At 42.7% G+C, this 17,158-nt stretch overlaps 1 protein-coding gene across 7 annotated transcripts in view; it reads left to right on the top strand.

Annotated features, from left to right (window-relative positions):
• LOC115555689 (capping protein, Arp2/3 and myosin-I linker protein 3) overlaps positions 1-16,840 on the top strand; it is a 130,530-nt gene extending 113,690 nt beyond the window's left edge. For 5 of the 7 annotated variants that reach the window (XM_030372686.1, XM_030372688.1, XM_030372685.1 and 2 more), the window contains 10 exons: positions 4,544-4,731; positions 5,261-5,340; positions 5,733-5,903; positions 6,633-6,831; positions 6,955-7,693; positions 8,005-8,099; positions 8,569-8,695; positions 15,179-15,250; positions 15,346-15,450; positions 16,092-16,840. In XM_030372686.1, coding sequence (XP_030228546.1) covers positions 4,544-4,731; positions 5,261-5,340; positions 5,733-5,903; positions 6,633-6,831; positions 6,955-7,693; positions 8,005-8,099; positions 8,569-8,695; positions 15,179-15,250; positions 15,346-15,450; positions 16,092-16,156 — 1,841 coding nt within the window. In that variant the 3' untranslated portion in view covers positions 16,157-16,840. The remainder of the gene's footprint in view (positions 1-4,543; positions 4,732-5,260; positions 5,341-5,732; positions 5,904-6,632; positions 6,832-6,954; positions 7,694-8,004; positions 8,100-8,568; positions 8,696-15,178; positions 15,251-15,345; positions 15,451-16,091) is intronic. The other 2 variants (XM_030372687.1, XM_030372689.1) reach the window with 2 other exon arrangements.
• The last annotated feature ends 318 nt before the right edge of the window (positions 16,841-17,158 follow it).

Here is a 17,158-nt window from a genome sequence, read left to right as displayed (position 1 = left end):
TACTTTATTTTGAAGTTTGAGAGGAACTTAATTGTGTTAACTACCTGTGACAGACAGTCAGGAATAACAAGCGTGGAGGCACACAGTTTTCTGACCTCTCAATCTCTTTCTATCTCTTAAACCTTTCAAACTTCACGTCGTAGTCCGGTGGATCATTTTTGTGGATATTGGATGAGGTATGCGTCGATGGGAAAACGGAGCGTCAAGCTTGAGCTTCAATGGTTAGACCTATTGATCCTACAATGGTAATACCATGGAAACAAACAAGGCTTCACACCCAGTATTTAAGAAGATGTACCATGACACCAGGGGAAAACTGTTCCTGCAGGGGCTGTTATTGCTGTAATTTTTCAACTTAAATAAAAACAATTCCGTATTCTCTGAGGTAAATCGAATAAACCTTTTAAAAATGGGTGTAGCTATGAACAATAACTATATAAGAAAAAGTAGTTTATTGGAAAGTACTATGTTAATTGATAGATAATACATAATTAATCTTGGGCTGTTACCAACATCAGGGCTCCAGAGTGCGCCTAATTTGGGCGCACATGCGTCTAGAATTCGGGGTAGTGCGACCAAATATTTTATTTGGGCGCACCGGTGCGACTGAAAATGTATCTGGTATAATTATTGTTATTTTTTTTACAGAGCAGTCTATTCATAATATTGTAATAACCACGGAAGAGGCAATGAATGAAGTGTTGATTAGACAGCGATTTATTAGACACCTAATAAACCGTTGGAACACGCAAGACCGGTAACAATAGAAACGCCGGTAAACAAACCCGCGAAGCCCAATCCAGGGGCCTGTACTACGAAGCTCGATTAGAGGGTTAGCGAGGTATGTTGAACTGAAAGCCTGGGTTAGCTGTACTATGAAAGTCGATCTCTTTAAGCGTCGCTGTATCACCATAGTGACTTACGCTCGCAACCAAACCTGGTCGGGAGCAGCTTTTCAGCGAGTCTACCCGGAGATCGGCTACTTGTATCGGCGTGCGCAGCTTCCTAGCCCCTCCTCCGATAATGGCGTCACCATTTGTGGGTGTTCCCATGGACCTCGGCGCACTTATCGTACAGGCGTCTCTCCAGAGACAGTGGGTTTTTCGGGACAGAACCGATCCCTTGGCATTGTCTGACGATATTCTTTATGAGAGATACAGATTTGGCATTTATTTAAGGCAGTTATTTAATGGTCAAGATATTATTAATCAATGGCGTAAATATCGACGGTGCAACCGGTGCAGCTGCCCGGGTTGCCCCCCCCCCCTCCCCCTCAACAACTCAAAACTTGCGTGCACCATAAATACGTGCTGGTGCACCCAAATTAAAAATGTAGGCGCACCAGTGCACCCAAGGAAAAAGTTAGTCTGGAGCCCTGAACATGAGCCTTGGATAACTGCAATTGTATCTTGAATTGATGGGTAATAGAAGAGGTTTTTCTAAGAATTGGTTGCCGCCCCGCACCCGCCGATGGAAATGCGCCATAAAGGGCCATTTACATGAGGTGTCTGGGGTTCATCAAAATCCAGACAAAGGAAAGGCCTGGAGATCTCAATAGTGATTAATATTTGGCTCCATTCAGTGGCACAAATATCGATGGTGCAACCGGTGCAGCTGCACCGGGGCCCAGACGCCGTCAGGGGCCCATGGAGGAAGAAAAAAAAGGAGCTGTCCAGCAACTGTATTGTTTTTGTGAATGAAATAGCTCGGGGGCGGGTCGGTAAGGTAGGCTAACGCTGAGTGGCTGGTATGGGAGGAGGAAATGATCATTTGTCCAATCACCTTGATAGCTGTCATTCATGATGAGTTGCGATGACGTGACGCGAGTTGTTTCTCCTTTCAGCAGGAAAGAAAAGCAAGTTGACTAGAGAAGGTAGAATAATCATGTTTAGCAAGCATAAACAAAAAAGCGGCGCGCAAAAGAGGAAGGAAAGAAAGAAGCAGGATGAGGGTAAAACTAAAATGGCCAGGTTAGATACATTTTTCACTCAGACCCAGGCAACCCATGCAAAAGCTAGCATCCCGCCGGAGGCTAGCGGTAGCTTGCCAGCTAGCTCAAATGAAGCACCATTGACCCTACCGCCGCCTCCGCCTCTCCGGTCAGCCCAAAGGAGACTTCCCCGCCACCGAAGCTTCAGAGGTCAGCGGACTCGGCTGTGCGCCCCAGTGGACCTGTTGCCGGGATTATTCTGCCCACAGATTGAGTCATCTACATTACTCTGCCTCCCGACGCCAAGACCAAAAGCTTTATATTAGCAACTGGTTCATGTAGGCCTACCGGACCATTCCCCAGAGACAAAACGCCAGGAAACAGGTGTTTCTCTGACAAATACTACACCACCACTACCAGGGCAGGTATCGAACTCCTGCGACCATGGCTGTGCTCTTTGCCCACAATGGACTGTGCCTATTGTGAGCCGTGCTGGCTGTTTGCAGACCGAAGTGCACCTTTTTACAGTGATGCGTGGGTCAAAGGAGTACGAGACTGGCAACATTTATCTGCGAGGATTGACTCACATGCAGAATCTCAGATTCATACCGGATCGTGTGCTATATATGAACAGTGGAAGAGAAACAGGAGAATTGACGCAACCATGGAGAGGGACGCGAGAAATGCCGCCGATTACTGGAGACAGGTACTTGAGCGTATTATCAATGTTACAATCACTCTGGCCACTTGTAACTTGTCTTTTGTAGGACACAGGGAGATAATTAGACAGGCTAACAGCGGGAACTTTCTCAGTATAATACAGCTCTTAGCAAGTTATGATCTAGTTCTGAAAGTCTCTGGTACTTCCATAACAAGTAAAGAATCGTAGTTGGGGTCATCTCGGCCATGGTTGAGAAGAATTGGGGGAAAGGAACTTTGGCTTTGACTCTCTGAAGTCCAGCTAGAACCATTACATGGAGGAGAAAGGAATTGTACTCCTGGAGCTGAGCTGCCAGACTGCTGCCGAAGCTCCCCTACCCGGCCTGCCGCCGCCGAAGCTCTGGCGGGGTTGCTTGGGCGGCAGTCCGGCAGTTCTGCCGGACTCCCTGCCAGGCAGTCACATGGCAAACTGACAAATTAGAAATCAATTTTTGCATGGAATCTCCCTGTCTCTGAAATACGCCAACGTCTCCGCCCAGTGCTCTTCCGCTCGTTCACAAAATCGTATCTATGCTCTGATTGGAGGGGGACGAGGAAGTGAGGGGTAATATTCAAATGTGCCCCTTTCCTACGTAGGAGGGGAAGCCGAACTGACTCGCTTGCCCCCCCCCCCCACTGTGCCGCTGGCCTGTGCTCACATCAGGCAATCTCAACTCGGCCTGAGTCCGGTTACCTCTTGTACATACGCAACCAGCTCAGGTTGCGTATCCGTGCGTGTGCACGTGTCGGCTCATTAGCATCTGTACCGTGGCCTGAGCACACCACTCCGAAGTGTACTGAGGCCACAGAATTGAACTGTACTTGAGTACGGATGGCGTGCTCACACTAGCCAAACGATCAAGACTTTAGGGGGAAAAAGTACTCGGGCACGGTACAGGTGAGTGCTCCGTAAGACATCTGGTTACTTATTTTCAAAAAGTTTTAGACTTTCTCTGACAGTCCCGACATACAGCAGCCGACATTTCGATTTCGATTAACCATTAATTGCAGACATTTAAGTAGTCTAAAATGTCTCTAGGAGGTTCTACGTTTAGGTATCTGAGGATAATATCTTCATTGTTTAATGAAGATAATCTCTTACGAACAGTTCTGTGTTGTCACATTCTTTTCAATTTGATAACATTTATTTACTTTGCTAGAAATTCTGGTACTTTGATTTTCGTTCATATCGTTTGTACCTTTTTTGCCAGTATTGAGTTGAAATAAAATTGCATTGATAATCGTCTTAAAAAGTGTAAAATTTAACTTGTTGAAACCTGCAGAAACCCTGACACTGTAGTAGATTAATCGAGATTTAAAACACTTAGACTAATTTAAGAGAGAGTGTAAAAGAAATCGAGGGGTCCGGAGCAAGAATTGAAAAAGACTTTATCGTGAAGAAAAACAACAACGACAACAACCTGAGTGGGTCTGCAGAGTCACTGCCCCAACCTCGACTCCAGCTCCTCTTTATACACGCATACATACAAGAATTTCTTTGTCCAATGGGGGTTTCCGCCCACGTCAATCTTCATCAATCATCAGTCTCAGAATATTGTCAACAAAAGTGATTTTGGACACCAGTCTGAGGCCAGCATGCATTAACTCTGTAGTCAAAATAATCATAGGGCTGAAGGCTGAGGTCAACATGACTTGACCCCGTCTTCCTGCTCATTTCTGTGCCCCACCATCTGTTCTGAATCCAGGCTCCAGTATCATGTGTCTTCTACCATTAACATAGATAAACCATAATAATAATCATGGTCTACCATAGAATATACTCATTAAATTCTACCACAACACACAAACACACAAACACACACACACACACACACACACACACACACACACACACACACACACACACACACACACACACGCACGCTAAAAACTTTTCATCTCTTTCTGTGTCAGGCCTGTGTGATGACTCCAGCTCTACCCCACCCACCTCTATGCCCTCCTTCTCCTCACCCCTATCCCGTTCCGCATCCTGGGAGGGTCTGTCGGAGCTGCCTACCCAGGGTGCACCATTGCTCCACGTCACGCGGGTCCGGCCCAAGCCCCCGCGGCGACACAGGGCCAGCCACCTTCCCCCTGACACAGTATGTCACGCTCCATCTTCCTCTTCCTCCTCTGCTTCTGTTTCCTCTGAATCTCTGAACACACTCCAGACCTCGGTCAAAACTCCCGCTGAGATTATTGATGTTCAGCAGTAGGGGTCACACACACACCACACACACACACACACACACACACACACACACACACACACACACACACACACACACACACACACACACACACACACACACACACACACACACAGGCACATTCTATAGTACCATGATTGAATCTCAAGATGTTAAATACAACCTTGCACAGTCTGGCTGTGCCGCTAGGGTATTGCACTGCTCTTTGCTTGTAAATAATTCTTTCCCTTGTCAAGAGCAATCTACATGAAATTATTCAGTGCAACTCGGTAATGTCCTCTTCCTCGAGCCAGAGTAATCCATTTATATTATTGCATTCAGAACATTTGCAAATGAAACCCAGTACAACCTAATGGCCCTCTCAAAAATAATCATACAAATGTGTGTGTTTGTGACTTTGTGCGTGTGCTTGTTCCCACAGCACTGCAGTGAAAATGGAGGAGATAGCCCTCTTGATGATGGACTACCAGATTTCTATTCTAAAAGAGTACTCCCTGATAGGTATTGTTCCCATCTAATCTACAACTTTTAGAATCCGAGATTGTATGAATTAAGATGCTCTCGTGAAATATAGAGTGGTTATTTCATCAAGACAGCACCATAATTCAGCAGCCCAAGTAATGCTTTTAATTGTATTACCTTTGAATTTAGATTATTTAGAATTATCTGTAGTTCTAAGTGCACCCTGGAAAAATAACAACAGAGGCGTAACCTAGCAACACTCCAGTTGTCTATGCACTGTGCATAACAAGCATACGGGTGGGCAGGCTTTGAATAGCTATATATTAAATTAAATTACTGCTCCTTAGAAGGGACAAATCGTTTTTTTTCTCTCTCTCTCTCTCTCTCTCTCTCTCTCTCTCTCTCTCTCTCTCTCTCTCTCTCTCTCTCAGTCAACTCTCGTTTTTGCACAAATCCAACTCACTGAGAAGAAAGAAGAGAAGCAACATGCTGTCCATCTTTAGCTTCCGTAAAAACCGCAACCAGACCCTGGATCCTGAGCCTGAATCAGGAGAAGAGCTTTTCAGCGAAGAGTGTCATGCTGTTGCCATAGCACCCACCGGGTTTGTGAACATATACCTGGCTCATGCATGCACACATACACAGGCATGCACACACAGTTCACTTGGCCACAAACAAAGGTAAACCAAAGAAGAGACTGACACTATTGGTAATAATGCTTTTGTAGCCAACTCTTAAATACAGCCAGATGCAAGTATTAATCCAGCAAATGTTTCCCACAAACAATTTTTTTGCTTCCCTCTATTCATAACCAAATTAAATGATAATCATTAATTAATTAGGCATACAATAATGTGAACATTGAAAGTACATACTGTAGTCCATTACATTTTCTCGATTGGCTGCTAGGGTTCCCTTGATCGGGACAACTGCTGTTGTTGCATCTCTTGCATATAATATTCTAATGCTCAGAAACCTCAGATATCCTGAGAAAAAGCCCTAGCAGATGGGCCGACACCCGTCTCTGTGCACAGATGTAAAAGACAGCCGGTGCAGCAGCTAACAGGCCCAAAACAAATACTATGACTAGAATCCAGTGCAAAGAAGTGTAAACATTGATTGTCAGATTGCAAATCGTCATCAGCATCATTGGGCACAGAAAAGATTCCCATGACTCCACATATGTGTTAACTCTCCCTCAACACATTGGTAGGCTGTTAAGCACTCCTCACATGTAGGAACGAGGAAGCAGGATGTGTGCTCTCATTGGTGAGATTGAACCATCTGCGGTTCGTCTTCACTCTCATGCTCCTAGTGTGTGTGACCCACAGGACGGCCATGGAGAACGTTTACACGTTGCTGCAGCCCCCCAGGACCCAGTCCAGGGCCGAGTCGCCCGGAGTTTCCACAGACAGGAGAGGGGACGGCCCGCAGTGGGAGAAATTCCTGGTCCTGAGCCCGCCACCGGTACAGGGCATACCACATACAAGCATGGGGGGCATCAAACACCCGTTTTATTCTCCCAAAGAGGTATGCCCCGGTCAACCCTTGATTTTGGAGGGAGTTCCAAAAGGGGGTTCTGCCTTGTTGAGAACATGGTTGATGGTTGCTATTGAAAACTGTATTATTTCTGCTCTTCTTTGTTTTGGACAGAAATCCATTTTGGACACCGAGCTGCAGCAGCCAGAATATGGTAGGCTTTGGGGCGATGTCAAGCAATCGGACAGACTCAAGACGATGGAGGGATCGGGGCATGCAGAGGGACCGCGGCAGCCGGACGGGAGGCAGGGGGACGGCCACGCTGAGGCAGCCACCGACGGGCCTCTCTGTGGTCAACAGCAGTTGGACGGAGAGAGAGAGAGAACGCGTGCGGAGAGCAAACCGAAGGAGAGAGCATGTTACGACAGCAGGCGCGCCGACAAACAGTGGACACTGGACCGCCACGCCCAGAGGCAGATCGACCGGAAGCTGGAGAGACAGTGGACGACGGGAAGGCACCTGGACCGCTCGTGGTCGGAGAACAGGTCCACGGACATCGCGATCGACTGGATGTGGACGGAACGGAGGCAGCCTGGCAGCAGCGGCAGGAAGACTGAGAGGTCTGGCCCGGCGCCACATCTGCCCCAGAGGCCACTACCTCCGTACACATCAGACTGGACGCCCTCGACCAAGCAGGAAGGAGATCCCTTAAGAAACCTGGACTTGGCTGCATTGGTGGTCGGGGAGCGAACTCTGCTTCACATGCAGGAAACGCCATCGGATAGACGGAGCCAATCAGAGGGCTGGAGGAGCGGAGGGGGGGGCGTGTCATCCAGCCGCAGTGCTCCCTGTGCGTCTAAGCCAGATCCTCCCCTGCAGAGTAGCAAACGCCACCTGCACAGGCTTAGCTCAGGTGCCCCACCTCCCGTCTCTCTAAGCAAGCATTTGTCAGTTATACAAAACAGGAAATCTAACGCTTTTGTGGCTTAGTAATTAAAGATACCTGCAAACAAAATGTAGGCACGGTTTGCTAAATTTACGTAAAAACTACACCAGTGTGAATTGAGGCCATGACTTAATTTAAGATGCAACTATCTCTACTCTGATAGAGACTGTTCTGTTTCTCATCAAGTGCTTTAGAAAGACTGTTTCTCGCCGACAGAGCAGTTACCATCTGGTAACCATTCCTCACTACAAATCTGTTTGCTTCTCTGTCATCCGCAGGTGTGGAGGAGGAAGAGGAAGTGGATTCCGGGAGGATGGAGAAGAGGGAGGTAGTGAGGGACCTGGAGGGCCCACACCCTCCCATTCCAGAGAAGGTGAGGAGGGAGTTTGTTTTCCTCTCCAAAATGCCACCATCAACTGTTGTACTCAGGATTTCAGTATTTATCACGTTAAACTTTGATGCACCAATGTGTTTTCAGTCTCTTCGGTACTTCAGTCAGCTCCCCATTGTGCACTTTGTACAACAGGAGACTATCCATGTGGGGGCGTTGACAAGTAGCTCCTTGTGGGTTGATGACCAGTTTTGTAGGCCAGGTTCTGGGTCAAGAGACTATTGACAAATCTGCGACAAATCTCGCAGAATTTAATTGATGAGCACATGCAGAAGGGTAATTAACCTTAAAATCAAATGGTTAGATGAATTTATTGTTTTAAACTTTCTATTTGGCATGGGCGCTTATTTCTAATCTATATTACGAATGGTGATGTATTGGATTGCTTATTGCGTTGTAAAGAAAATCCTGTGTACACTTCTCTGCCTCTTGTATGTTGTTTGAGAAACAGCCAAAGACGTCGTCCTATGTGACGTTCCCTAAGAATTCAGACAGCGATAGACACCTACCTCCACCGCCGGTCCCGCCACCTAACACCAGAGCTTTGTATGGATTGCCTTACCGAGCTGCCAGTCAAGGTATTTGCACAGGAGCTCCACCGCCTAGTTGTCATAATTCAGTACTCAAACCTTTTTGGTGATTTTGGACATGCATAAAATCTTACCAAGATACACAAATATCAAACAGGATATAATATTCAATAATTATGAATGATGAATGAATTATATCTAGAGCAACTCGTGCAACTGCTTCACAACAGAACTGTACATAAGGATGATTTGATAGTGGTGCCAAGGCTTATGCAATCGAACATTTTCATGTGCACAATACAACAAAATACATAAAAAAGATTAGTGGACAAATGAAGACACAATCCAATTATTCAAAATAACACAAAAGAGAAACTAAAATAATCTGTGTATGGTTCGTTCTTTGAATATTCCGATTTAAAACAAAATCAGAAAAAACAATTAACAGAGTTGATTTTTTGGTTATTCTGATTTGGTTTTGAATCGGAAAAAGGGTAAAAGGAATAAACAAATAAACTGCATTTAGAGGAGCAAGGAGGAGCAAGGTACGTTTTATTACTCAGTTTTCTGGGAATAATTGACGCAAGCAGAAACCAGAAAACAAGCCGTTTTTTTTGTTTTTTCGTTTTGACAAGAAAACAAAACTCTAAATTTCAGTTTGTTTATTCGTTTTTTGGTTCTTACTGAGCGAAACGAATTTACCACTCAAGACCTGGTTTCCGCCGGTGGGCGGGTCCTCTTATTGGCTAGCGTGCTTCGTTGCCCTGTGCTCTTCATAATAAAAGTTCTTCTGTTTGATAATGTCGACAAAAATATTACTGTATTATAGACACTAGCAGACACAGAGGACCACACCACCCACAGTCAAGACTGACACGGCTTCAAATAACAATAATAGTATTCATAATCATTTGAAAATGAGAACTTATGAAGTTATGATGACTTCAGTGCAGTTGATGTTTAGCCACAGTTAATACATGCAGAGCAGACCTGCAATCGCTGGCTGCTGATTTCCTCACAGCCTGAGAGCTATGAGGAATACAAGTGATCACAACACATTACTGACTGAAAATTGCGCATTTGTTGACATTTATCCATTTAAAGTAAACAAATTATTTTTTCTTGTTGAAAGATATTTTATATTGTTTTCATATTATTATTTACTGATGGTGTTTACAGAATGCGAGTGCGTGTTATATTGAAAGCGAGGCTGAGTGTGCCTATGAATATAGGCTACAGTGAGTTTTTTACGGTGCTGTACAAGCAAATCATATTGTCTACTCTGTACAGTGACAGGGAGTGTAAAGTAACCTACTTCATTCAATATCGAATAGGCTACTGTAGCCTACACTATGTACAAATGGTTTTGCTCATGGCAGTTGTGACAGTCATTTTAACGTGTCAGCAGTCAAGCTTCACTCATTCCAGGATGCATTAGACTATGCGTTGTCCTATAGCCTACTTGGAACATGTTTTGGAATGGATCTATAGTAGCGTATAGAAATTTGCTCATAACAGGCCAGCTGGAATACAAAGCAAACTCTTTGTATTCCAGCTGTTTTTTTTGTGATGTTTTATGATGTTTCAATGTTGCGTTGGTAATGTGTTAGACAGCTTAGATGTTATGTTTTGTTAACCTGATTCCTATCCCACTCTGTTTAAGTAAAAGTGTGCTATTGCTGCAAAATCTCTTTGCTTTTGTTTTTTTCTTTTCTTTAATGTGTTTGGAAATGACTTTTAATGATGTTAACTAGATCTCATAACTGGCCTAAACACATAGAAATTTGTATATACCCTATACCGTTTGACTATAAGACCTCTATAAGAATCTCTATTCATGTAGTCAGTCAATGATCAAACTAGTAGCATGAATATGAATTACAGTCCAAGCGGGTTAGGCAAGGCAAGGCAATTTTATTTTTATAGCCCGTTTTTACAAACAGTTTGTCTCAAAGGGCTTTACATAGCATGAGCATCATAACAACATCCAAGGTGAGGGGGGGGGGGGGGGGGGGGGGGGTCTGCCTCTCTGACCCATGGGGAGAGCTGGTTCCACAGTAAAGGAGCCCAGTAACTGAATGCTCTACTTCCCAGTCTGTTTTTAGAGATAATGGGAGTCACTAACAGACCTGCATTCTGGGAGCCAATAAAAATCTTGGATAAGTCATAATAAAGGTAATGATTCATTATTGTGCATTTAAAGATGTATATTATTACATTGCAGCATTATTTGGGGATGACAATACAAGACTTCCATGAATGTGCATTTGAAGGAGTTTGCTTTGTATTCCAGCTGGCAAATTTCTATAGGCTACTATAGATCCATTTCAAAACACGTTCCAAGTAGGCTATAGGACAAAGCATTATACATCCTTGAATGAGTGAAGCTTGCCTGCTGACATGTTAAAATGACTGCCACAACTGCCATGAGCAAAGAGCAAAACCATCTGTACATAGTGTAGGCTACAGTAGCCTATTCAATATTGAATGAAGTAGGTTACTGTACACTCTTTGTCACTGTACATAGTAGTCAATATGATTTGCTTGTTCAGCACCTTAAAAAAACTCACTGTAGCCTATATTCATAGGCACACCCAGCCTCGCTTTCAATATAACACAAACTCGCATTCTGTAATCACTGTCAGTAAATAATAATATGAAAACAATATAAAATATTTTCCAGCAAGAAAAAATTATCTGTTTACTGTAAATGGATAAAGGTCAACAGATGCGCAATGCAGGGCTCTCCATTTTTGAACTTAGTTCAGAGTGAGATTTTGTCGGGGGGGGGGGGGATATATTAATATGTAACTGCATACAAATTTGTTCACAGACATGGTGACTAATGTATGATAGTAGGCATTATTGGCCCTTAACACTAATATTCAGAAACAACACTGCCTCAAAAGGATATTGGCCTGAGCAACACCAGTAGAGGCATACTTTCCCTGAACTTTTAAACGTTGCAAACGTGCAAAACATATATTATATTTACGCGGCATTCAGTCCAATGCTTAAAAATATATCTGTGGCATTCAGTAGGCCAATGCTGTGGTAAAGTGTGCAAAGTATGAGTATGAATATTTGATGCAGTATGAGTAAGTGTTCCCTTCTGTTACATAGATAGAACTTTATCAATCCCCTGCAGGAGAAATGTGTTAATGTTTGTCCCTATAAAACAATAATGGTAAAAAAAATATAATACAAAACATGACGGTAACTCTAAAGTCAAACCGTCCAATCTGAAGGCTTTACTTAACCACTCCCCCTACTCACTTCCACCAATGCAAAGCGAACAGAACTGAGTAGGGGAGGGCGTAGCCCAACTAGTTTGTGACAGACCCAGAGGAACGCAACGCAAATTAAATGTGAACATGTATTGAGGCTTTATTAAAATCCCGGACGATTTTGAAATTTCACCCGGACGCATTTGATTCCTACCCTTCCACTGTCAAATAGCGGCGCAAGTTGTGTGGATGTGTGAGCGTGTCCATGGGTTGAATTGCGTGCGTCTCACGGAGAGCCCTGCGCAATGTGCAGCTGTAAGAAATGTGTTGTAATCACTTGTATTCCTCATAGCTCTCAGGCTGTGAGGAAATCAGCAGCCCGCGATCGCAGCTCCTTTGATGTGAACGCGTACAGAGCGCATAGTTCAGAGCCGGACAATGATGTCGTAGTAAAGCCCTCAGGTCTATTCTGCATGTATTAACTGTGGCTAAACATAAACTGCACTGAAGTCATCATAACTTCATAAGTTCTCATTGTCAAATGATTATGAACACTATTATTGTTATTTGAAGCCGTGTCAGTCTTGACTGTGGGTGGTGTGGTCCTCTGTGTCTGCTAGTGTCTATAATAAAGTAATATTTTTGTCTACATTATCAAACGGAAGAACTTTTATTATGAAGAGCACAGGGCAATGAAGCACGCTAGCCAATAAGAGGACCCGCCCACCGGCGGAAACCAGATATTGAGTGGTAAATTCGTTTCGCTCAGTAAGAACCAAAAAACGAATAAACAAACTGAAATATTGATTTTCGTTTTTTTGACAAAACGTAGAAACGAATAAACGAACTGAAATCTTGATTTTCGTTTTCTTGTCAAAACGAAAAAACGAAAAAACGGCTTGTTTTCTGGTTTCTGCTTGCGTCAATTGTTCCCAGAAAACAGAGTAATAAAACGTACCTTGCTCCTCTATAATCCGTGTATGGCTCGTTCTTTGAATATTCAGATTTAAAACAAAATCAGAAAAACCAAATAACAGAGTCGTTCTTTGGTTTTTCTGATTTGGTTTTGAAACGGAAAAAGGGCAAAAGGAATAAACAAATAAACGGCATTTCATTTGTGTTTGTGTTTTGTTTGTTGGTTTTTTAAACCCGAAACAGAAAAACAAAAATAGATACATTTGTAGGCTACACCAGAAGGCAGAACGCAGCGAGCGAAGAAAAAAGAGCCTACCACCTAAGCCAGCAATAGACTGTCCAATTATATTTAGCCTTAGTTATGGCCGCACTTGAACCATATGGGGATTTTATTCGTGAACTATTTGACAATGGAAAGACACACGACGAGATCAGTACCGCTCTAAAGCAATCTGGTGCACCGAAGTTCACCAGATTGCTTACGATGTGGAGCACAACCTTCGAAGAAGAAATCTAGTTTCTTTCTCCTTCTATGTAGCCTATTGTACAATATGTAGGCTACTTGTCATTTAGATGTATTTTAATGTTTTATGACCAGCTAGGTTTCTTAGTAAACAGCCACCTGTTTACTAAGAAACATTTAGATGTATTTTAATTAGAGCTGTCAGTTAAACGCGTTATTAACGGCGTTAACGCAAACCAAATTTAACGGCGTTAAAAAAATTTATCACGCGATTAACGCAATTATTTTATATTAAAAAAAAAAAAAAAAAAAAACATTTTTGGCTCAAAACAAAGAAGCAGTAGCCTGACTGCTATGTTCAAATGACATTTGTTCAAAGCAGTCGTTTAATTGCACTATAGTCTCTTTTTTTGTATCGTCCTGTTTTGATCAATGTATATGCCAATGTTGTTATCAATAAAAAATCATTTGCACAAGGCAAGCCGATGCACTTCACCATGTTGATAAGAGAATTAAAATGAGAAGAATTATGGGACAAAAAAATCAAGGGATATTTAGCATAGAAAAATAATTTGCGATTAATTAGAGTTAACTATGACATTAATGCGATTAATCACGATTAAATATTTTAATCGCTTGACAGCTCTAATTTTAATGTTTTATGACCAGCTAGGTTTCTTAGTAAACAGCCACCTGGAATATCATGGCGGTCTTCTCCACGGTCATATCGTCCACTCGCAGACTAAGTCGCCGGCTCCCACGGAAAACAATAAAGCTGGCCATTGTAGAATGCGAGACTCAATGGAAAGTTTGAAACGTCCTTATATGTATTTTTTTAAACCACGTGCCCTTTTCCCGGCATTCATTGCGGTTTTATCTAAATATCACACAAACAAAACAAGCAACTGGATTATTCAGTATTCCCGTTTTGATTTAAAAAACAGAAAAATGCCGTTTATTTGTTTATTCCTTTTGCCCTTTTTCCGTTTCAAAACCAAATCAGAAAAACCAAAAAACGACTGTTATTTGGTTTTTCTGTTTTAGTTTTAAATCGGAATATTCAAAGAACGAACCATACACGGATTGTGTATGGTTCGTTCTTTGAATATGCGAGACTCAAACTTTCCATTGAGTCTTGCATTCTACAATTCGTTCTTTGAATATGCGAGACTCAAACTTTCCATTGAGTCTCGCATTCTACAATGGCCAGCTTTATTGTTTTCCGTGAGAGCCGGCGACTTAGTCTGCGAGTGGACGATATGACCGTGGAGAAGATCGCCATGATATTCCTATGCTATGAAACTAGATTTCTTCTTCGAAGGTTGTGCTCCACATCGTAAGCAATCTGGTGAACTTCGGTGCACCAGATTGCTTTAGAGCGGTACTGATCTCGTCGTGTGTCTTTCCATTGTCAAATAGTTCACGAATAAAATCCCCATATGGTTCAAGTGCGGCCATAACCAAGGCTAAATATAATTGGACAGTCTATTGCTGGTTTAGGTGGTAGGCTCTTTTTTCTTCGCTCGCTGCGTTCTGCCTTCTGGTGTAGCCTACAAATGTATCTATTTTTGTTTTTCTGTTTCGGGTTTAAAAAACCAACAAACAAAACACAAACACAAATGAAATGCTGTTTATTTGTTTATTCCTTTTGCCCTTTTTCCGTTTCAAAACCAAATCAGAAAAACCAAAGAACAACTCTGTTATTTGGTTTTTCTGATTTTGTTTTAAATCGGAATATTCAAAGAACGAACCATACACAGATTTTAAGGTTTTTTCTGATTTTGTTTTAAATCGAAATATTCAAAGAACGAACCATACACGGATTTAAAATCTGTGTATGCTTTCCATTTTCTTTTCAAAGGCTGACAATTATAAAGAACAGGCCCGATTCATATTCAAACTATTATTTGGTGCATGTTTGTTCAGGTGATGAAGGAATACGACCCCAGGCTCCTGTTAAGCCTCGGAGGCACAGGAAGGCGATGTCATGTGACACAGGTATGTTAAAATTGTATCCTAGGTTGTGTTCGTCTGCTATAAGTCTATCTGCATCTAACTGTATATTTGTGTTTTACTGTGCTTGCGTATCTCAGGCACTGACAGGGACAGGGATAATCTTGAGAAGCCCACCAATCGCAAACCCCCTGTGAAAAAGCCTAGACTACCCCAGAACAGAAATAAATCCCTGGACCTGTCTGGTACCTGTCTCTTTCTTCCTACCATGCATTTATCTGTATTAAGCGTGTGTTTGTCTGTGTTTTTCCATTTGTGTGTTTGTTCATGTTGAGTTTGTCTTTGTGTGTCTGTGTTTGTGTGTTCTGTGTGTGTGTTTCTCTGTTTCCATTTGTGTGTGTGCCTGTTTCTGTGTTGCCGTGTTTGTGTATTTCCATTAAGGTTTTGTGTGTGTGTGTGTGTGTGTGTGTGTGTGTGTGTGTGTGTGTGTGTGTGTGTGTGTGTGTGTGTGTGTGTGTGTGTGTGTGAAGCAGCTTGAGAGAGTAGTGAGAGAGCATAGGAATGTAGCCATAGTCAAATGTAAAATGATATCCAATTGTACCCTGAATTTATTGCACCTACAGCCCAAATTTGAAAAACTAAAACACTTCAACAAAAATATGTTACAGTATAGGCCTGCATGATTCAGCAATTTTTAAAACTGTAACAGCACTAATGGGATCCATTATCCTTAGCCGATGGCTTAACGCATTACCACTCTCCGCTGTGTGATCTCTCTTGTCTTGGGTCCATATAGGTTTAGTGTTGTGCGTTTTCACCCCAGTGTGCAGTAGTAGTAGTAGTAGTACTAATGGGGTTTACTTGTCTTGTATCTTTTCCTGTGGAGCTCGCGACCATGGCCACCACGCTACAGAAAGCTTCTCCTCAGCACCTGAACAAGGCAACCTGTAGTGAGGAGGGTCCTGAGAGTCGTCAACCCCATTGCCTGCCTTCCATATCAGAGCGAGGAGATGTCCACCATGACAACCGCCAAGCATTTCATCAGCCAGGGAGTAGGGGTGGGGTTGGAAACGGAATGCGAGGGCAAGCAAGTGAACAACGTGAACAAGTGTGAAATCAGACATCCACATGCATAAGGGGGACACATCCTTTGCTTTTCATATGGTTGAACAGTCCCTCTTCTGTCTTTTATGTTTTGTCATTCTCTATCTCTGCGTAGTGTGCTCATACTGTTTGCTTTATTCTCTCGCTCTCACATCATATAAAACCTGCTGAATCTGTATGTGACTGCCAGTATGTGAATGGTCTTTGCTACTTAAGAAAAGAATATAGCCAATGATTGTTGCCAATGATTGGCCATGGAGCTGCAATTCTTTGTCAAACAGAAGTGACATTTGTCCGAGGGCTTTCTTTTAGATTTTTCATAAAAATGTGCAGTTATTTTTTGGACTGCCAAAGAATTCGATTGCCTTGGTTGAAACTTGAAATTAATTTGCTTCTTGACAAAATAAACACTTTCTATCTAGTTTTGCTTTAAGAGGCTGAAAGGTAATTTATTCATATATTTTATAGAAAAATAACAAGTTCAATATTGTACACTTGCTGTATGAATTAAAAACTTGAAGAAATTATGAACTATGTGTACTGACTAAGCCCTAAACTTAGTAGTACTGGTTGTTGATTCCGTTTATAGTTTCCGACGTGCGCCCAGCGCGCTCCAATTACCGCAAAAACGAAGACAGTTCCGTTTATTTTGCTGGTTTATTTTCCTTCCAATAATACACAGCCGCAATACTTCTAACTCAAAATGCATGTAACAAAACAATAAACCCGAATTCCTCACTAAACTAAGATGCATTAACACACGGGCACACGGGCACAGTCGAAAAACTGTTTGCTTCCCCATCAACAACAACCTGTGATCAGGTTCAATCAGGTTAAATGCCTCACTCT

This window comes from Gadus morhua, chromosome 12, assembly GCF_902167405.1.
Source record: "Gadus morhua chromosome 12, gadMor3.0, whole genome shotgun sequence".
NCBI classification, from domain to species: Eukaryota; Metazoa; Chordata; class Actinopteri; order Gadiformes; family Gadidae; genus Gadus; species Gadus morhua.
This window is presented reverse-complemented; position numbering and strand designations above follow the sequence as displayed.